At 40.2% G+C, this 21,053-nt stretch overlaps 3 protein-coding genes across 4 annotated transcripts; 2 read left to right on the forward strand and 1 right to left on the reverse strand.

The window, feature by feature from the left end:
• Nucleotides 1-429: 429 nt before the first annotated feature.
• ccdc189 (coiled-coil domain containing 189) lies at nucleotides 430-2,937 on the forward strand. Its single transcript, XM_042396373.1, has 9 exons — nucleotides 430-745; nucleotides 890-924; nucleotides 1,035-1,100; nucleotides 1,201-1,364; nucleotides 1,652-1,722; nucleotides 1,816-1,932; nucleotides 2,084-2,156; nucleotides 2,492-2,578; nucleotides 2,688-2,937. The coding sequence occupies exons 1-9, from the start codon at nucleotides 701-703 to the stop codon at nucleotides 2,840-2,842; spliced, it is 813 nt and encodes a 270-aa protein (XP_042252307.1). The 5' UTR covers nucleotides 430-700; the 3' UTR covers nucleotides 2,843-2,937.
• phkg2 (phosphorylase kinase, gamma 2 (testis)) lies at nucleotides 2,921-6,902 on the reverse strand. Its single transcript, XM_042396371.1, has 10 exons — nucleotides 6,703-6,902; nucleotides 6,295-6,406; nucleotides 6,026-6,201; nucleotides 5,868-5,922; nucleotides 5,686-5,751; nucleotides 4,848-5,011; nucleotides 4,664-4,754; nucleotides 4,416-4,569; nucleotides 4,092-4,217; nucleotides 2,921-3,949 (listed from the first exon to the last, which is right to left on the reverse strand). Exons 2-10 carry the CDS (start codon nucleotides 6,387-6,389, stop codon nucleotides 3,704-3,706), a joined length of 1,173 nt encoding a protein of 390 aa, XP_042252305.1. The 5' UTR covers nucleotides 6,390-6,406; nucleotides 6,703-6,902; the 3' UTR covers nucleotides 2,921-3,703.
• Nucleotides 6,903-7,581: 679 nt separating this feature from the next.
• On the forward strand, nucleotides 7,582-20,861 carry rnf40 (ring finger protein 40). Of its 2 annotated transcripts, none has more exons than XM_042396364.1 (20): nucleotides 7,582-7,656; nucleotides 8,122-8,270; nucleotides 8,529-8,696; nucleotides 9,078-9,387; nucleotides 10,444-10,644; nucleotides 10,803-10,924; nucleotides 11,227-11,373; nucleotides 11,769-11,843; nucleotides 12,000-12,119; nucleotides 12,291-12,470; nucleotides 12,673-12,808; nucleotides 13,233-13,354; nucleotides 13,497-13,762; nucleotides 14,444-14,561; nucleotides 14,717-14,866; nucleotides 17,347-17,559; nucleotides 17,655-17,780; nucleotides 19,340-19,480; nucleotides 19,588-19,689; nucleotides 20,126-20,861. In XM_042396364.1, the coding sequence occupies exons 2-20, from the start codon at nucleotides 8,133-8,135 to the stop codon at nucleotides 20,300-20,302; spliced, it is 3,012 nt and encodes a 1,003-aa protein (XP_042252298.1). In that variant the 5' UTR covers nucleotides 7,582-7,656; nucleotides 8,122-8,132; the 3' UTR covers nucleotides 20,303-20,861. The 2 variants fall into 2 exon arrangements, with proteins under 2 accessions (XP_042252298.1, XP_042252299.1); XM_042396365.1 differs by having other exon boundaries at nucleotides 17,350-17,559.
• Nucleotides 20,862-21,053: the final 192 nt, after the last annotated feature.

Here is a 21,053-nt window from a genome sequence, read left to right on the forward strand (position 1 = left end):
ATGGTAGCCTATAGCCTAAGTCAGTGGTTCTCAAACTTTTTCACGTCAAGGACTTCTAAACTGATTAAATTAGACCACGGACCCTCATTTGATAAGATTTTGTCCTAGGGTCCCTAATCTGATAAGATTTTGCTTTTAGATGTTTTATCACAGAAAGTGTATGAAACCCATGACCAAACTAGCCATACAGTCTGTCATTGTTCTACTTATGGATGGAATTATTATAATGAAAATACATTATTCCCCTTTTAGCTGGGGACCCCCTGGAACCTCCCCTGGACTCCAATTTGAGAACCACTGCTGTACGTATAGTGCTAACAATTAGGCTGGTTGTAATAATAGTAATAGGCTGTATAACATAAGTAGCAGTAACAGTAATAAAAAGGCAGTTTTTGACCGAGAATAAATAGGCCTCAAGTAAAATGAAATGTAAAAATATATATATAAAGGAAGAGTTAGTTATCAATGATGTCCGGTGTTTTTGTTATTATCGTCATTATTTTATTAGGTTTCTGTATGATTGTGTACGTGTCGGTAAACCGGAAAAAGAAAAAAAGGGATTGTTGCTAAGATACCGCGAGGGAGCCAAACAGGAAGTGATCCAGCTAAACTGAAGCCTGTTTTAGCTCACTGTTTCATTTCGCATCCAGAAACTTCTACTTGGCAAACAAACCAGTGGATAAATTTGTTTGTTCAATTAATGATACAACTACAAATCAAATCAGAAATGGATACGAAGATAAAGGTAGGCTCTTAATATATTTTGTTTTAACTGTTAATTATTATTTTAAAAAATCACATTATGGCTTCAACTCTAAATCCAGTTTATTTTCCAAAATACTGCATTGTAAGGCATTGCAAATAAAGCAAACATTATTTTATTCTGCAGGTACCACAGGCCCTGAAAGCTAAAGTCATGCTGTGGTGAGAACTGTCCACAGTCCACATTATGTTTGTGTTGATTTACAACTTGTGACTTGCATAATAACTTAATGTCATGTCTAACCCTGAAACCTTTCCCTTGGTGTTTTCAGGACAGATGTAAGCTACCATGACATGGAGAAGATCGATAAAATGCAGTCCATTCCTGACCTGGAGAGGTTCCTGACCCAATTTATGAGCAGAAAAACATCCTATACACAAACACACACACATCACTGACATGTATTTTTCTGTCACACTTCTTCTCTTCTGTGACAGCGCTCTATGTGGTGTGTTTCGAGTTGACCTTCCCGAACCAAGAAGAGCAGTTCAGCTGGAGTTGTATGTCCAGACTGTGCTTTTTTGCAAGGAGTGCAGCTTCAAAAAGGAACAAACTTCTGCTCTCCTGTCCATCATCAAGTCCATTCATGAGGCTAACATAGGCAAGTTAAGCTTATGTTATCACTGCAGTGGGGCTGGTAGGTTAAGGTGGGAAAAGGCTTTGAGTACAGATGATGTGGAAAATCAATTATGTGAGACCATATGTTCACCATATATTTACATACCAATACTAATATTTTCTGTCCAGAACATTTCAATATTTAATAATAAGTCAGAATACAGTGTATATAGTCTGTATAGAGTTTTCACAAAATGACATCGTTATAGATAATGCATTTAAATGTGCTTTAATTTCATGTGGGATCCGTTTGAAACTGCTCTCTTGCAGAAACGCCGCTCAACAACATAGAACAGTGTTTTGAATACTGCAAGGAGCTTCTGCTCTGTCACTCAGTCAGGGTGTGTAACGCAATCAACACTCGTAAATCTCCATCACTGTATTGAAAATTTCTGTTTTTCATCTGTATGTTTCCCCGTCTCTCCTCACTGCAGCGACCTCCGTTCAGTATCAATCTCTTCAGCTCTGAAGAGGTGAACTGCATTTTTAAGTACATCCAGAACAGCTACATAAGACACTACAAACTCTACAAATATATTTTCACTCCACAGGTAAGAGTGGGAAATTACAATCATTCTACACAAAGTATTTCAAGCAAATTCTGCTACCGTATATTTTTGATGTTATACTCACCAGTTATAGAGATCAGTTTCTAGATTTTTTGAGGGAGTATCATCATTTTTTTTCTCAATTTAATCACAGGTCAAACTTGATCTGTCTTTGACTTACTCTGGGATTCCAGACCAGGATGACCAGACTATGAAGTCTGATCCAGGTATTTACTACAGGTTTATTTGAAGTTATTTAAGGTAGCATGGAAAAGGTTAAGAAAAAGGTTAAGGGACAGCATGTTGAAAGTTAATCGACATTCAAGCTCTTATTTCATGATAGAAAAATATTATTAAAAAATTACATTTGACATCGTGACACTGTAAACACTTTAAACCCACAAATATAAAAAGTACTTCCACCTTCTTGCACTTAACATATTCGATCTATTTTGTTTTTCTTTATATACAGTATATTTTTTGACATTTTAGACCTACTTGGACTAGATTTATCAATAATTTGAAATACTTTCTTTTGTACCAAATGCTGAAAACGTGATAGGAAAAGAAGCAGAAGCAGTACTGAAGACAGACAGGTGTCCAGAAACACATGAAACATCCATCACAGAGCCAGAGGGAGCCACACTCGGTAGGATCACAAACCAGGACTTAGTGTAACTGTGCAGAAATAACCGTAGAAGTCAAATGCACATATAATAGTGTATTGCACAGTAACTGCTTCATTTCCTAATTTTCAGGTTCCAAGTCAGAACTGAAGGCGCTGATAGAACAAGAAGTCAGAGAGCAGATGACGCTTGTGTCCGGACAACTCGATCAGCGGGTGAAAGAAATTGCAGATCAACACAACTGCGTGCTAGATTCTCTACAGCCCAACCACAAGGCCAAAAAATAATGATAAGAGTTCCTTTTAGCTTTTCTCATTCAGACATACATGCTTATTTCCAAAAAGCACTCAAACAAAATACAATGATTCAAACTTAAATATTAGTTTTATTGTCAATAAAGCCTTTTTATTTAAATGTACAATGTATAGCTGCATTTGTACTGTACATTTCTCAGGCAGGAAAAGTGCTCCTTATTAAAAGAGAAGAATGAACTGAGCGTGGAATGATGTTGGTTAGTTTCAATAGGAAATACAGTCATAGTTAGTATAAGTTGGTTTCCATGTAAGGAATGTCTACATGCATGACAGCTACAGGATTTTTCAACCAAAAAACTCCAAATACCGTACTTGAATGTCTCACACCTGTACTCTGGTATTGATTTGTAACACTGGAATATCTGTAAATCTGAGCTCTAATACAGTACAATACAGTGTTTATATAATAATCTATTAAATAGCTAATCACAGTGCTTTTAATGTCCACTTCAGCCACACAGTGCTTAGAGATGCATCTTCTGATGATCAACAGTTAGAATTCTAAATACATATAAATGTGCGTATATATGACGTGTTTGTGCAGCGTGTCTCTACCGCACTGCAAACATGATGACCTGACATGAAGAGTTTAAAACAGCCACAAACTCGGTTTAAAAGGCAGATAAGGAACATTGAGTTGTGCATGCTTATCTTGAAATTTCTCACTTTCTCTCACGGTGCGCATTAAGGCATACAAATATCCCGGTCCCTGAATTCCTCATCTTAGAAATTAAACACAGTAACTCGATGAGACAAACTTTGACATGACAGCACATGCAAATGAATTAAAAAAAAAAAAAAAGATCAATGTGGTTAGGAATGAGGTCAATTTTCTCATGTTTCAAAGTCCTCCAGGTCCAGCAGCATGATCTTAGCCGTGTTCTGGAAGAGGGCGGCTCGGTTCTGCTGCTCCCCTTTTTTCACCCAGTGCCCATAGATGCGGAAGGCACAGCCATCGATGAGCTTGCGGACGCCACGGAGGGAGTAAGGATCTCTGGCCAGCACCTCCCGAGTCAGCGGACGAGCCCTGCGGTAACGGCTGTATATCCTGATACAGGCCAGCACGGTGACTATCAACACCTGAGGAGGCAAGAAAGGAAATCAGATGCAGAGGATATCTGCGTCACTACATTCTGCTGAACAGGCGGTCTGTCTTGAAATTTTAAAAATCTGAAATTAGTTGCACTAAAAAAAAAAAAAAGCAGCCAACATGGAGTCTCACCCTAAATGTTTTTCTGGGAATAAAGAGCCGCACGTCTTCCTTCTGGTACTGTCTGAAGAAAGGATGTGCTAATGCTTGCTCAGCAGTGAGACGGACAGCTGGGTCCAACACCAGTAGCCTGGATATCTGAGCATCACAAGCATTTGAAAATTAGGTAAAATATGCGATGGTTTAACTGCATGATTTTGTCTAAAAATGACATACTATTGTCAACTGTTTATCCCACTTTGAAGATCACTAAAGCTTAAAAAGGAAACATTATTAACATGTTAGGATTTAAGTTCAAACTCTAAAGGTTTATCAGTCAACAGAATATCAGCTCACCAGATCTTTCACTGTGTCAGACCTGTCGTCCCATTCTGGGGAGCTGAACTGATAGCGACCCTCCATGATCATCCTCAGCATTAGCATTTGTTTGCGATGCCAGAACGGCGGTGAGCCCGCCAGCAAGGTGAAGAGGATCACTCCACATGCCCAGCTTTCCAACAGATACATCAGAACAAGAATTAGAAATATGATTTTAAACAGTGAGATACTTCATATTAATGTTATTGACAAAAACGAAGACTTACAGATCGACCTCTTGGCCATAGCCTGAGTGCGTTTCATCCATTGAGCATTTCAGTATTTCAGGGGCCAAATAACCAGGGGTCCCACAAAGCTCTAATTATAACAATAGACAAAATAGATCATTATAACAACTATATGATACAACATAACTGAACAGATTGTTAACACTGATCTCCAGCTGAGTACCCCGAAGCTTCTCTCCAGGCTGTAGCTGCACTGAGAAACCAAAATCCGACAGTTTGATGTGTCCCTGATCATCCAGGAGAATGTTCTCGGGTTTCAGATCCCGGTGGACGATGTTGAAGGAGTGGAGGTACTGCACAGCCTCCAGCAGGGCTCGCATTATGCTCCTGTTGTGCAAAATATAAATATTTTACATTGACTTGCTTAAGAACATTTTAACAAGTGTGTTCTCGTTTATTGTAGCTATTTTCAGTTCATTTTAGTGCGGTGTGAACATCAACTTGCAGTGTTTTGAAATGTGATTTGAGTTACGTAATCGATCACAGCAAATGTGGGATGCCTTCAGTTTTTTTTAAATCAAAATTGAATTGCAATACATGTCTAAGTGGACTGACGTGAAAAAAGGTGTGTGTTCACATGCTTGTTGTCATCTCTGATGTGAGACTCAAGAGCATCTGCTCACAGCAACTTTTTAAATTCAAAAAGCTTCTGGGTTGACAATGTTTGCTTATTGTTAGGCTTATATGTTTGATCTTTGACAACACAACTTAGCTCATGAATGCAGAGCTTAAAGTCTTTAATATCATGCACGAACCACATTTAAAGACTCTGCAAGTTGATTTTCATACTGCACCAAAGTAACAGCAGCTTGAAAGAAAGGAAATATGTATTCATCAAACCATAAAATTACAGTTTATTTGGGAAATTCTCAGCAGGAATACAAGGAAGAATACATCATACATATCGTACAACAGGCTAACACCATAACAAAATGTCTCAAACTGTCTTAATAATGAAGCCAAATTAAATACTTATAGAGTGTGTTGATGCCGGAGCTCACCTGGTTTCCTTCTCACTCAGAGTAACTTTTTCTGTGAGGTAGTCAAACAGCTCCCCTCGTCTCATGCTGAAGAGGAAAACAAGAGTCATACCATCTAATAATAAATGTACATATATTGTTATTCATATATTTGGACAGGAACTAGACAGACCATTGCACATCTCATTTGTCGTCATACTCACAGGTCGAACACCAAAAATATGAAGGTTGTGGACTCATAGGAATCAATGAGAGTAACTAAAAGGGAATGACAGACATAAAATGGTTTCCTCACTTTGAATCTTCTGCAGCAGACAAATAAAGAGTGTTAGTGATCCAAAAGAGCAGAAGGGAGACATACTGATTGAGGAGTGTCCCTTCACCATGTTGAGAACTTGGATCTCCTTTAGTGTGGAGGTTTTCACCTCCTCCAGCTGCTGGACTGTCATCTTCTCCGCTGTGATCTCAATAATCTTCACTGCCAGCTCCTGGCCCGTGTGTCTGTGCACACACCTGCGTACCACGCTGCTCACACCCCTGAAAAACCAGTGACACATAATACAGCATTACTTCATCACATTTATTAGGACACAGAGGATTATGTCAACGAGGCTATGTTGATGGACTCACCTGCCAATCACCTCCTTGGGGTCATATTTCTGGTAAAATTCCTTGGCCCCCACCCAGTCTGGTAATTCATCTCCAACAACAATGTCTTTGGTCATGGTCACAGCATATAAATCTATGACAACGAGAAACTGTCAGCCACATGTCTCACTTTGTGACAATCCTGCATGGTTTGTTTAATAAGAGGAACTGCTGAGCTAACTCCTGACAAGGAAGTGTTTTGTTCTGCATGAGTTTAAGTCTGGCTAGCTGCACATTGTTAGGGTTTGCTTAGTTCATATTCATCTCTCTCCTGTCTACTGTCATTTACAGATAATGCCCTTGATCCATCTCGACAGCTAGCTAGCTCTGTCTTTGCTTTGGCCTTGCTGCAGCGGCTGGTTCACTGACCGTACAGGAAGTTTTACTCACCGTGTATACAATCAAACAACAAATGACGGACACAAATGGATCAATATAAAACCGCCATCTCGGTGCGAGGAAGCTAATGCAAAGCCATAACTGTGCGTGGTTCTGCAAAGTCAGCTAGCAAGCATCTGAACACTGTTTACATTCCTGGCAACAGTTTATTACTAAAACCTGTAACTACAGAGTGTGTCGGTGCTGCCGCCAAGAGGCCGGAGGGGGGACTGCAGCATGGGTGGATTTATTTATTTTAATGGTATTTTCAGGATTCTTCTATTAACATAAAAAATAAGTCAGAATTTACCGAGTATTAGGGCCACACTGAGAGAAAATATTTTTGAGATTACGTGAAAAAAATCGTAATGTCAGATATAACCAGCGGCAGCCTTGCGGTCGATCACTTCCAGGTTTTTCCTTTTCCACAAAAAGAGGCAGTTTCTTCCAAATCAGTGTCGTTCTTTCTTCTGAATAGACACATTTGTTTAGTCCTGACACTAACAATAATCTGGTGCTCCTGTGGCAAAAGATTAAGTATTTCGTTAATTGTGAAACCCATATTTACTATGGTATAACTTTACAAGATGCTCCACATTCCTCATTTTAAGCAGGCGACAGACTTCTCCTCTCATTTCCCCCCTTACATGTGCTATTGCGTTTTTTCTCTTAATAACAGTTTATTCCCATAAAATTACGTTTTTTTAAATGTAAAATTACTTCATTATTCTTGTAATATTACCGCTTCATTCTCACAATCTAAAAAAATCCTCTCAGTGTGGCCCTTATATTCCGTCGTAGTACGAATTAATTGCATTTTAAGGAAAAATATATCTCAGATAGATGTATAGTTTTGTTTTTAAAAATAATTTCTCGACAAAAAAAAACTCAGCGGAAGTGCACTTTCGTCATTTCTTGTAGCTTCTCTGATGTCATGAGTTACATTTTAATTCGTTCCTTGTGAAGGTTTGTAACGTTAATATTGGTCAGAAAAACGGTTTATACATTTCTGTTCATGTACATATTTTGTCTTTTACATGATATTACATGTGTAGCGGTGGGAAGCGAATAAGAGGGCCCACCAGAAGTTATTAAATGCGCTGAACAAAGAGCGCCGTTTAGCTTAGCTGGGTGAATTAACGTTAGCATTAGCTTAGCTCGCTAATGTACGTTAAGCTAAGCAAAAATGCTAAATTAACAATTGGTTCGTCAGCAGTGTGTAGCAGAATAACAGTACAGGAACGCATATTTTCATACGAACATCAGAACAGCAGTATAATCAGCTAAGATTAATGGTCCTGCTCTAGTAATGAAAAGCAAGGCTAATGTCGTTGCCCACTGACATCAAATGAATGAGTTCGACTTGTTATTACTTAAAACTATTACGTTAACAACAATATTTCACGTTATGTAATGCTTTCTCTCTTGTAGGGGAAGGAAGGATGTCAGGTGCTGGGGGAGGAAAACGTCCCTCAGGAGGGGACAGCCCCCCTGGCCCCCCTGAGAAGAAGAGCAAAAAAGAGGAGAAGACCACCACCACTCTCATTGAGCCCATACGCATCGCTGGAGTCTCTTCTACGGTGAGTTATTTGGTGCCTCTGCCCTCACAAATCATCCTCTGTTTTATATATGTAATGTTGTTTTATATATGTAATGTTAATGTTATATATTTGTTATGTATGATCTTTACTTGTTTTTAAGCACATTGAGTTTACACTTGCCATATAAAATGTGCTATATAAATAAATTTGACTTGACTTGCAGTCCACTTACTACCACCTCTGCTCAAATGACTTATAGAGCTCATTTCTAATATCCCTCTTATTTCTTCAATGCAGGAGGAAATGGACATGAAGGTGCTCCAGTTCAAGAATAAGAAGCTGTGTGAGCGCTTGGAGCAGAGACAGACGATGGAGGATGAGTTACGAGAGAAAATTGAAAAGCTGGAGAAGAGGCAAGCCACTGATGACACCACCCTGCTGATTGTCAATCGCTACTGGTCGCAGGTATGACTGCACATTTGATTACAGTTTTGTTACCCAATTAAACCCAATTGTCATGTCAAAGCCATATGTAAACCAGGTGGTCAAATTAACTGTACATAATGTGGCACACATAAATGCTATCCAACCCTTTATTTGTTTGTGTGCATGTAAACATACCCAATTAGGAGTGTTGCACACTGTGTTAAGTCTATCTGTGAAAGTACCACTGTAATTGTAGTCAAAAGATCATACAAATTGCTTGACTCAGTTTTGTGAATGGCACTCTTCCTGATTGTTGCTGTACAAGAAATAAAATACTAAATCCAAATAAATAAATCCATGATAATGCTTTGTCCAGAGAGGATAAACACTTCCTCTGATCTTTGTGTTTCTGATTTGCAGTTGGAAGAGGATGTGCATGTTCTACGCAAACGTATTGAGCCAGAAACTCCGGTGGCATCCGCCCCTGTCCCGCCGTCTGCTCCTCTCCCTGACCCTACACCAATGGAGGAAGATGGTGTCAGTCTGGCCTCACCAGCCTCTGCTGTGCCTCCACCTCCACTCCCAGAGACACAGAATGAGGGGGAGCAGCCAGAGCAGCAGCAGCAGGAGGAGCGTCAGGAAGAGTGTCAAGAGCAGCAGCAGCCGCCTCCTCCTGATGGGTCAGAAGAGTTGTTGACACCCACAGAGCCACCACAGAACTCAACAACAGGTAAGCAGGTTTTTTGTGGAATTCTCCTTTACTGACTGCGTCAAGGACTGCTATAATCTGACTGTTGACCTTACTCATTCATTCTTTATAAACAGTAAACAAATTTCGCTTTAGCTTGTTCATAACAATTCGCCATTAGCTTAACCAGTGCACTGTGCTTGTGTAAAATGTACCAGCAGTAGATGAGACACTGCTGACAAAGCAGTTGAAAATATTGCTTTTCTACATGTTCATGCTTGTTGTACAGGTGATTTGATAGAGTACTCTTACTGGCTTTTTACTAAGGTTTATGAAGGTTTCATTGCTTGTGCATGATACCATACATGATATATACAGGTTACCAGTTCCCATTCTCTCCCTACTAGCTCCAGTCAGATGTTCGAAGCAGAGAAAGTACATGTGGTTTGTGTTCGTCATGATTATTATGTACAGTATGAAATTTCAGCGGTGGTGTTCAGCATTTATCAGCGGCACTGCGCTACTGTTGAAAGCATATAGGGGAAACACTCCCATCAGTCTCATAATTCTTTTTGTTATTTTGCAACTGTTGTTTACTCTTGTAGCTAACTTTGTGAAAATTTTGCAACAAGACTGATTCAAACTAATGTTATACACAAGAATATATGCAAATGAAAGCGCATGTATGTGCTGGAAAATGACATTAAAATGTCTAATAGAATCATAATTTGATTAGATGTGAATTCACTCAAAGTGAAAACACCTCCAGTTAAGTTGAAGGAAAAGGCAGCACAGAAGCAGTATCACTGAGACGATACATGGCAACTGTTTCAGCTTCTTTTGCATGTTTTGGCAGCCTCTCCTGGCAAAAAGCATGTAGAATTTAATGTTATCATAAAGTAAGACTATAGTGTTAACACATGTACTTTGCTTTGTGAGAATTTGAAAAAGGCTCTGTCTTTGCATCTGTCAGGAAGTCAGTCCAACCGATTCAGATTGTCTTTACAGAAGACAAAAAAAAGAGTTTTATGACTTTCATCATATTATCACCTGCTCTCCTGACCAAACCTTCATATCATCATCTCCAAATGTGTGCAGATGCATCGCCGCCCCCTCCTCCTCTAAGTGAGAATGCCAAGGGTTTCCTGGCCACACTGGAGCACAGCAGCGAGGAGGAGCTCACCCTGCACCTCCAGGACCGCATGCAGTTCAGTAAGGAAGCCATCTCCTGTCTGGTCTGTGTCTTCGACAGGCTGCACAGCCGCATCGATGACATGTCCAAGCAGGTCCAGGCTGCAGGTAAATCATATTCAATAAATTAATGACACGCACACATTTTACATCCTACAGCAAAACTAGTGTGATTATTAAGTGGTGGTATAAATGTGAGCAGGGTGTTTTTGACACTCGACAGCTCCACTCTAATTGGGCACTGCTAACTTGATTTTCATTGGCAGCATGTGAGGATGAGAGCCAGTCTGAGATCATCAATGTGAACCACACTCTGATGGAGGAGAACAGTCGACTGCGAGACCTGGCCACTCTCCTGCAGGGTCGACACCACAAGATGTCCATGGAGGTATGATGTCCTTGGCGCTGTAAACTGGTGTGAGAGTGTGTGTGTCAGAAATGGTTGTAGTATGTGAATGAGAAAATAGTAAAAATGTCTATTTGTGTTCATAACCATTGCTTTTGGTGTATACTTACCACATGGACACACAGACTTTCTGCTAGGGAGCTGACGGGGTAAAGTCCATTTAATGTCCGGTCCATCTGATTTGGACATTTGCGTTCTCACATACAGCTCCTCCAGGTAATGTCCAGATAAGTTCAAGGTTGCAGTGCATGTGTGAAAGGGACTATGCTTTGCCCTTGTTGCAGTACAATGAGTTGGTGGACAAGGTGACCAGCTCTGAGACCAAGGTGTCTGAGATGGAGACGACAGTGGAGGACCTGCAGTGGGACATTGAGAAACTCCGCAACAGGGAACAAAAGCTCAACAAACATCTAGCAGAGGCCATGGAGCAGGTGCGTTAGTATGATGTTGTCTGTGTACAACTTGTGTATCTGTGCCTTTTTTTCCAGTATGTGTATGCTTTATTTCTCTGTAAGGCGTAGGCTGATGATGTTGTTACTTAAATGTTATTATTCTGCACTCTGTGTATGAGTCAACAATGATAAAGTTCGAAGCATCAACATGAGTCAAGCGAGCTGCTCTTTTTCATGTACATCTTGCTGTCAGTGCGTGCATTGATGGAGTGATACACTCCGTCAATGCTATCTGTGTAAGAAGAAAATAAGCATTGTGTGAATGATGTCGTAAGATATTAGTAGATGTGATGTGTGTTGTGTGTGTTGTTTTTCCTGATGTTCTTTCTTTCTTTCTTTTTTTTAACCTGTGTTCTTCTGATTGCTATCTGTAGCTTAAGTCTGGATACAGCAGCACTGGCAGCTCAGGTGGGCTTCCTGGAGGCCAGATTACATTGAACATTCAAAAGGTGAGCATTCACAGAAAGTTATCAACTTTTTTATTGTCCAGTTTAATATCTCAGATGCAAGTTTTGCATAACTGGAGAAGTGCCATGCTGGCAAAACGTTGTTATAACTTGCACATTTCTTCTATGTATAACTTGTGGTCTTTGTTGTCATCGTAGTTTGAGAGTCTTAATGCAGAGTTGGAGCACAACCAGGAGTTAGCTAATAGCCGCATGGCCGAGTTGGAGAAACTGCAGCTGGAGCTCCAGGAGGCTGTGAGGGAGAGCGAGAAACTCAAGGTAAAGATATAATCTCTGACTGATAGATTGGAAGCACTGATAACACTTCACCTTGTTGTCGAGAACCCAATTCATATTCTTGAGGCAGGTGCTTTTATTTTTTTTAACGGTTGACATTATGGTATGAGCCAGTGCATTGTGGTAAGACACTTTTGATGCTCTTTTTTTTAGATGGACTTGCGGAATATTCCAGAGGAGGTTGTGAAGGAGACCCTGGAGTACAAATGTCTGCAATCTCAATTCTCCCTGCTGTACAACGAGTCACTCGGGGTGAAAACCCAGCTGGATGAGGCACGGGCTCTCCTGCTCACTGCCAAGAATGCCCACCTCCGACAGATTGAGCACATGGAGGTAAATTTTATAGATCGAAGTTGATCTCATGAGAAAAAATGACTGTAATTCATCAGAGAAAATATATGACCTCTGTTATTTTTCCTGACTGCACTTTGAATGAAGCCTTGTGTCACTGTTCCAACACAACACCTTAAACCTGTATTTGTGTATTATGCTTGGTAACATGGTCAACAATGCCTTAATGTTTTCAACCGTTCAGAGTGATGAGCTTTCCCTTCAGAAGAAGCTGCGGACTGAGGTCATCCAGCTGGAGGACACCCTGGCCCAGGTGCGCAAAGAATATGAGATGCTGCGCATCGAGTTTGAGCAAAACCTGGCAGCCAACGAGCAAGCAGGTACCTGTCAAAACACACCCTCGCATCAATCAAGAAGTCTCTGAAGAGGGAGAGGAATCATGCCACAGTATGGTGCATTAGGATAAACTGTGTTTACAAATTTATAACTGTATTTAGAGATTGATTATGTTTACTGAAGTGCAAGGTTCAGTTATCAGATTAGTGCAAACACGTTTGTAAATTACAATAATTTTAGGAAGATACACAGGTGAATACTAAGCAACACAATGATCAGCAGAGGAAGATGTTTTTATGAGCTGTTAGCACAGGTTGTGTTTGTGGGAACAGTGCATGTTATGTCACTTGTATCATGATGTCATCCTGGGTAGCATCATTTACAGCACCAGACAATGTTGAATGACTCAAAACAAAACCACACATTGAATGTTCTCTCTATATGTCTGGCTTTCATCTTTTTTCTCAGGACCAATCAACAGAGAGATGCGACATTTAATCAGCAGCCTTCAGAACCACAACTTGCAGTTGAAAGGTGATGTGCAGCGCTATAAAAGGAAGTTGCGGGAAACACAGATGGAGATCAACAAGGTAGATGACGTGATTCATAGGCAAATGGTTGCAGTGTTTCATTGATACTTTTGGTAGAGATACATTTCCTCTAAATCATGTCAAGTTTGTTATCAGTGAAATAATGATGGTAATTGTTTTATGTTTTTTGCTTTGTCAACAGTTACGTTGCCAGAGTGGCGACACAGGGGTACTGATTCTAGAGGAGACAACGAGTGACAGCATCGACGTGAAGAAAGAGGAGGATGAGGACCAGGAGGAGGAAGAAGAGAGGAGGAAGGAACTGGAGAGACAGCGGGCCAGAGAGAGAGAGAGGGAGAGGGAAGCTGAGCGAGAACGAGAGCGTGAGCGTGAGAGAGAGAGGCAGCGCAGCGACGAGCTGAAGAGGAAGGACTCAGACACACTGAAGATGCTCAGAGTAGAACTCAAGTAAATCCCCCTTTGACTCAACATCATTTTCATTTTATAAACAATTTTTACACGTTTGCCCCAAAATCTAATTTCTTCATGTTTCAATCTCTCCATTGCTGGAAAAACAAAGTCAGTCTCCATCACCTGCTTAGATTTGTTCAAAAATATCTGACAGCCGCACCAACAAAGTTTTACTGGCAATCATGTCATTAAGCAAATGTGTGAATGTGGGCTTAGAAGCACTCAAGTAGTGTTGTTGCCCAGCTCTGAGTCAATAGCATATAAGGGAAACACACGTAAGTTATTAACTAAAAGAAAGGAATTTTATTTAACAGAGCTTAATTTAGTTTAACAAATGTAACAAAAATGTTGTTTCTAACAAGTGAAACTGGCAGGAAGACACGCTGCCAGGTTAACTAAGATAACACCAAATAAAATATACAAGAAATCAAAGAAGTCCAACGTAACACAACGAGGTGCCAGAGAAGAGGGAGCCACCACACTACCTGTAGACAGTGGACAGCTCCTTCCAATTCCTTGATGACCTCCAGCTCCAACTAACCAGGAACCAGCAACACTGAAAGACAACACACACACAAGCCCTGGCAGAGGCCCTGGGGCCATCACACCAGTCACACTGATGTAATTGCTAATGGTAACGTAATCCCTTTGTCTTCTTTAACCCCTTCTGCTCATCAGGAAAGCCCAGGAGTCCCAGAAAGAGATGAAGCTCCTATTGGACATGTACAAGTCGGCTCCAAAGGAGCAGAGGGACAAAGTGCAGCTAATGGCAGCTGAACGCAAATCTAAAGCTGAGGTTTGTTCTTAAGCATCTTGTCTGTCAGTCATACTTTTGCACTTTTTTTTTTTTTGCATGTAACAAAAAGCTCTTGGTCAAACTATTCAAACAGAAATGCGTACTTCCAAGTTACAGTCGATCCCTAATATCTCCCGTCTCTGATATCAAATCAGGTGGATGAGTTGAGGATGCGAGTGCGAGAGCTGGAGGAGAGGGAGAGGAAGGAGAGCAAGAAGCTGGCTGATGAAGATGCCCTCAGGAAGATCCGAGTGGCAGAAGAGACCATTGAGCATCTACAGAAGAAACTCGCTGCCACTAAACAGGTATTTGTTCCGTAAGACCACACATTATGTTCCCCTTAGTTTCCTGAATGAATAATTTTTTCTTAAGAATTTTAGACCTGCACAAACATGTACATATACACCAGAAATTCATATGAACGAACCGCTTGTGTTAATAATGAAAGTAGAGCAAGTATCACATTTGCTTAAGAGAGAAGTTCTCCTAATCTTAGATGAACAAAGGGGAATTGAAACCTGACGCTTTGGCCTTTCATTTGAATTTCATCAGCTGGTCATGGTCACGCTCGTCTGGTGGTAACATTTAATTTTGTTACAGCATGTTTTGTTGTTTTGATAACTTTATTTTCATAGATAGTTTTTCCTCCAATTTCTATCTGTAATGTATTTAATTTACCGACATCCAATTGATGATCATGGCAGCAGTGTTGTTGAAAAGAGTAAAAAAGAAAATCCACTGCAACCACTTTGATCTCTCCTTCACACAAATTGTAACTTAACAAAAAAGTTTTAAAAAATATCTTTGCTGATTTAAGATTATTCAAAAGATAGTAAAATCATTGTAAAAAAGAAACACCTTGCCCACACAAACATTTGCCAGGAGTCATTGTCATAAACTTTTTAAAACAAGAAGCTACCATTATCACATTCTAGTTTTAATAAAGTCCATGATTGTTCATTGTTTTTCCTCCAAGTCTCAATTTCTGACAGTATAACTCTTTAAAGCTGTGCCATTTGTCATTTGTTAAATTTCTGGCACAGTACATGTCTGATTTGATCTATTTTTGAAAAATTTCCATCAAAATAGTTGCAGCTCTTGCAGCAAATGAACTGAGAATTCAAAAACACTTGTATGTAAAAATCAAGTTGAGAACTTTGTAGTCTTTCATAGATGACACCTTAAGAAAATAAGTCAATTCTGTATCTTTTTTTGTCACTTGAAAGTATGACATTTTATGGGGAGAAAATGCAAAAATCTTTCTGGGTGGGGGCGAATCTTTTTTGGGTGAGTCACCCTGATAAATTCTGAGTATGTAAAACACTGTCAGATCTGAGCTCACTCACCTTGTTTTGCTCTTGTAAACTATGAGACACTTGTGTGGAATTTCATTAGTAAATCAGAAAACTGAGGGAATAAGAGGGCAGGCTGTTGTGAGATGTACAATATAAAACTATTATCTGGCTTGGGTCCAATGTTGGTTAAGTAATGTCATTGTAATTCTAAAACTTGAGCTGCGTGAATAGTGGATACACCCAGATTAGATAATGTAATACTCTTGTCACGATAATATTCACTGTTGACCCAAGTGAGTTATTAAATGTGATAATTGTCAGGCTTAGAGGCTTATTAGTTAATACGAATCATATTGTCCTCACCCAAAGAGTCTTGAACATTTACTGTTATAGTTTTGTGTCTGTGAACTCTGCTACAAAGCAAATAACTGCTCTAAGATCACCTAAAAATGCAGATTGGTGTTCATTAGCACTGAGAATACAATTAAACCAAATACCAAGAATGCCACCAAGATGAAAAAATGTGTTTTAAGTTGTTGAACTGTTGTTCCATACCATTTTATGAGTAAAAAGGAGACAGATGTTGAGATCTGATAGCCTGCAGCTCCTCATGCATGGGAGGTCTAGCAGAACATAATTAACAGAAGGCGAAACACAGTCTGGACTGATACTTATTTATCCGGCTCTTTAATCTTGACTTCTAACCTGGTACGAAATAAAAGTACAACAACTAGACTGTTTTAGACTTGGATGTTTTCGATTTGTTCCCAGCAGTTGCTGGCTGCCAGAAATTCAGCTTTGCTAGATGACAGATTGCCAAAACGATCCAATAAACAAGCTAGTTGAGAGTTCATATGACTTTGGTTTATAGGCCCTAGTTGGCTTATAAGTGGGCAATTTCAACCAAAATTAAGTCAATGCAGCAAAGTCAAATTCATAGCACAGAAAACAGGTCAGGTGTGATTGCCTCTCGAGATGAATAGGCCAATGAAGGGGTAATGTAATTAAAACCATCAGCTAATACAGTATGATATTAGCACACTCAGATCCAACTACTTGGCAAGTTGGTGATCCTGCAAACTAAAGTGTAATAAAGAGATTTGAGATCTTTCATTCGATCTGTTTTCATTTCGACATTTCTGCTTTTTATTTAGTAGTAGTAGGGAAGAGTAAATGCAGGCGATTCCATTTTGAATGCGTAATGAGGGCAATAAATGGTCTTAATTTATTTCAAATGCTGTTTTTCACACACAAGGAATGGTTTTAGGACAAAGCATTGTTGGAGGACAATGGCTTACTAACTGACAAACTTTCTGCAGCTACGTTGCATACCTCCAACAGGAACAGTGTTTTATATGATTGACTGCAAATGCTGATGAAACTAGGCACCACCTGCTTTTAAACTGGAGTCCAAAAGCAGCAACAAATTATCACTTTCTGTCTCTTGGCTTCCACTGTTCTTGATCACTGACACCTGTGCATCTTTTGAGGAGGAGGAAGCCCTGCTGAGCGAGATGGATGTAACAGGGCAGGCTTTTGAGGACATGCAGGAACAGAACAGCCGACTATTGCAGCAATTACGAGAGAAGGACGATGCCAATTTCAAGCTGATGAGTGAGAGAATTAAATCTAACCAGATCTACAAGCTGCTGAAAGAAGAGAAGGAGGAATTGGCGGACCAAGTTCTTACATTCAAAACCCAGGTGACATGTATCTTTTTAACATGGAAATGAAGAGTTGATAGATCTTGTGTCAGCACGTTGAAGTGCTAACTGCTTACTGTTGCTGCTGTTGATAGGTGGATGCCCAGCTGCTGGTTGTACAGAAGCTTGAAGAAAAAGAGGGTGTTCTCCAGAGCACGCTGGCCGCTCTGGAAAAAGAGCTGGCCGTCCGGACACAAGCACTCGAACTCAACAAGAGGAAGGTGAGAAGAGATGCCATCAATCCTGGTCTGCTGCACTCGTGACTCGCTAATCACTGGCTGATTTCATTGCTGCCAGATGTCTGTGATTTCCTGCTAGCCCTAAATAGAAACACTGAGCACAGCGGCAGATCTGGATAATAGCACGCACCGAGAGTCGTACTTGTACATATCATCACTTGGTGTTGGTGTGTTCAGGTCAGGTGCTTGTGGGAAGTACTGAATGACAACCTAGATTTGAAGGTTGGCTGCCACATAACACTGCATTAATGAAATACCTTTTCAGCAAATGATACCTTAAGTCTGTCCGAAAATGGTCACACAAGTAGTCAATATGCCTACTGTGACATGTTTCTGGTAATTGTCAACATTGCAAGTACATTGGAAACCGCTTATAGTGATCGTGTCTGTCAGGGTCAAATATCACTATAAGTGGATGATTATTATAACCAATTTATTTTCTTTTTCTCAAGTAGATCACCATCTGATTGGCATTTGTATACTTATTACATGAATATAAAGTAATGAAAGGGGCAGCTTCGCTATTTACTCAATTTTATCGACTTTCAAAATATAGTACAGCTGTTTCGACGCTTGTTGTTTCGCTGCTGCATCTCGTTGGCTTGTTTTTGGCATTTCGTCATAAGCTTCAAGGAGACTTAAGTTTTTCAATGAGAGAAAATGACTTTCTTTTTCCTGTCATGATTTCAATGTGCACGCAGCACCAGCCTCAGGTAGCCAGCTGGAAGCAGACGGATTACTGCGAGGCAATAATGGTGCTGCAGCCGCTAAGTGCATATCATATGTGTGTCATGGGAGTAAAGTAAATGCAGTAAAGTCAAATTCAGAGCACAGAAAACAGATCAGATGTGATTGCCTCTCGAGATGCATAGTCATAAATAGGCCAAAAAACAATAGAATTACTGTAGTTGTCAAATTTCTTTCCATATGTTGTCATGTGTATGAAAAGACACAAAATGAACACTGCAACACTTACTATAAGCAAACTATTTAAACATCATTTGTATAGGAGTGATTCTGTCCTGAGCTTTTTGATCACTATAAGCAGTTTCCACTGTACCTGCACGTGTGTGTGTGTGTGTGTGTTTGTGTGTGTGTGTGTGTGTGTGTGTGTAGTGCACTGAGGCACAGTAAATGTGATCAACTCGACGCTTACATAAATGTTTGGCTTGAACTCAAGACACATTTGATTTTATTCTCACAATTAGGAAAATCCACACAGCATTACAGATGCAATCTGCTAACAATAAAATTAAAACATAACAGAAAAACACATAAAAGGGGTTTCTTACTTTAACTGCAGCCACCGGCTGCTTGGAAGCTCTGAAGAGGAGCTAAAATCTTATGGTTGTGTGGAAAATGGTCGTCAGAGATGGAAAGTATAGCAAAAATGCCATCCTTTAAATTAGAACACGACCAAAGCTCTGAGGTTGAAGCACAAGGAATAGATTCACGCTTACTGTACCACCACTACATTACAGCTCTGGAATCTCATCATTAGGTTTTTTTATTGAGTGTGTCCGGTTCCTTCCATGCTGCAGGCGGTGGAGGCTGCCCAGCTGGCAGAGGACCTGAAGGTGCAGCTTGAACACACGCAGGCCAAGCTTAAAGAGATCCAGGTCTCTGTGGCTGAGAACCGCACAGCCCGGGAAAGGGAAAGCAGCAACCTTAAACGAGCACAGGTGCGTTGTATTTCAGAATGTCAATCCAAGCTCTCTCTCTAAGTTTAAATGCTGATCGAAAAGGTCACTTAAGTTGCTTTAACGAGACTTCTCCTGGTGTCTTCTAGGAGGATCTGTCCAGGCTGAGGCGGAAGCTGGAGAAACAGAAGAAGGTGGAGGTTTACTCTGATGCTGACGAGATCCTGCAGGAGGAAATCAACCAGTACAAGGTGAAAAAGAGAAAAATCTAATTTATGTGCAGAGAAATTTATTACTTTGATTAACCTCTGATAGTGACAAGGGACTTACAAAAGCACCAGCAGCTCTCTGGCAAAATCTGCAGCAAACCCACAACACTGGTGGAAGTGTTGTGGGTTTGCTGCAATGAAAGTATGAGTCAGAAAGTAATAAGTCCTAATGAAACATACTACTACCTTGTAATCTGCTTGATCTGGTGTAAATGGCAGTTTTTCATTTGTACCTTATTTCCATTTCTGAAGTAGAAGATGGACCAGAAAGCAAGCTCAATCCTTTACAGAAATATTATGGTTTCTTTGTACTTTTGGGAAGAATCTCACTCGTTACACCCTCAAGTGTTATCATACAATGAATGGAAGTAATAGCATTGTTGGCAAGTCGGTATACATTGTGTTTATCTGTATCCAGGCCAAGCTGCGCTGCCCCTGCTGCAACACCCGAGACAAGGAGACCGTGCTCACCAAGTGTTTCCACGTTTTCTGCTACGAATGTCTGAAGATGCGTTACGACACCCGACAGAGGAAGTGCCCCAAGTGCAACTGTGCCTTCGGAGCCAACGACTTTCACCGCATCTACATCACCTAAATCACACGGAGACAGAGGAGAAAACAGAAGAAGAGAAAACTGTAGAGAGAACCAAAGGAGAAGGAAGAAAGATAGAGAAACGATAAAGGAACTGAAGATTTATTTGAAGACATTTTGGGGATATGAAGATGAGTGCATTTCCCCGTAATAGTCTCTCCTTGGAAAGACTTGTTTTACCGCATCATTGCCATAAGTTGGTGATTTATTTGGTGACCAAACAGTGACTGAGAGTGTTGTGCTGTAGTTAATAAACACAGTTGTTTGTGCACACAGTGATATTCTTACATGTCGAGCTGCTCTGCATTGTTTTCCTGTTGTTGTTTTTTTTTGCCGTTCTTGCCAATGTCAAACATCTTCTCTTTAAGCAAACTGGGGCCCACTTTTACATATTTCTTTTTTTTTCTTCTTTTTTTTAATGTGTTGAAAATCATGGAACTGCAGTGATAACATGGTCCTGAAGTGTTTCTTTCAATTGTTTTGTCCTGCTGGTTTTGGAAATCCCATAAAGTCAGTGAAGCTGAGATTTAAACTTCAAAATTAAAAGAATCCATCCTTTTCAGATCCGAGGACTGCATGTTTAAAACTAAATATGTTTCTAATATATGAAGTACAACAGCCAGGATTGAATAACCTCTTTGGTTAGGCTATAGTATTAACAATGCCTGAGAGACGTCAGCTAGTTTGGCACCCAGTCAGCACATACAGGAGTGTTTGGATCACCTTGGGCAAGGTCCTCAGTGTGTGTTCATCC

This window comes from Thunnus maccoyii, chromosome 20 (genome assembly GCF_910596095.1).
Source record: "Thunnus maccoyii chromosome 20, fThuMac1.1, whole genome shotgun sequence".
NCBI classification, from domain to species: domain Eukaryota; kingdom Metazoa; phylum Chordata; class Actinopteri; order Scombriformes; family Scombridae; genus Thunnus; species Thunnus maccoyii.

What these genes read in the sequence shown, in the direction of transcription:
- ccdc189 (XM_042396373.1), top strand. Translation starts at nt 701, where the DNA reads ATGATACAACTACAAATCAAATCAGAAATGGATACGAAGATAAAG. An exon ending in AAAGCTAAAGTCATGCTGTG is followed by an intron (nt 925 to 1,034) that starts GTGAGAACTGTC and finishes TGGTGTTTTCAG; the next exon opens with GACAGATGTAAGCTACCATG. An exon ending in GACTATGAAGTCTGATCCAG is followed by an intron (nt 2,157 to 2,491) that starts GTATTTACTACA and finishes AAAACGTGATAG; the next exon opens with GAAAAGAAGCAGAAGCAGTA.
- phkg2 (XM_042396371.1), bottom strand. Translation starts at nt 6,389, where the DNA reads ATGACCAAAGACATTGTTGTTGGAGATGAATTACCAGACTGGGTGGGG. An exon ending in TATGGCCAAGAGGTCGATCT is followed by an intron (nt 4,570 to 4,663) that starts GTAAGTCTTCGT and finishes TCTGTTGGAAAG; the next exon opens with CTGGGCATGTGGAGTGATCC. An exon ending in CTGACACAGTGAAAGATCTG is followed by an intron (nt 4,218 to 4,415) that starts GTGAGCTGATAT and finishes TGTGATGCTCAG; the next exon opens with ATATCCAGGCTACTGGTGTT.
- rnf40 (XM_042396364.1), top strand. Translation starts at nt 8,133, where the DNA reads ATGTCAGGTGCTGGGGGAGGAAAACGTCCCTCAGGAGGGGACAGCCCC. An exon ending in ACCACAAGATGTCCATGGAG is followed by an intron (nt 10,925 to 11,226) that starts GTATGATGTCCT and finishes CCCTTGTTGCAG; the next exon opens with TACAATGAGTTGGTGGACAA. An exon ending in GGGAGAGCGAGAAACTCAAG is followed by an intron (nt 12,120 to 12,290) that starts GTAAAGATATAA and finishes TCTTTTTTTTAG; the next exon opens with ATGGACTTGCGGAATATTCC.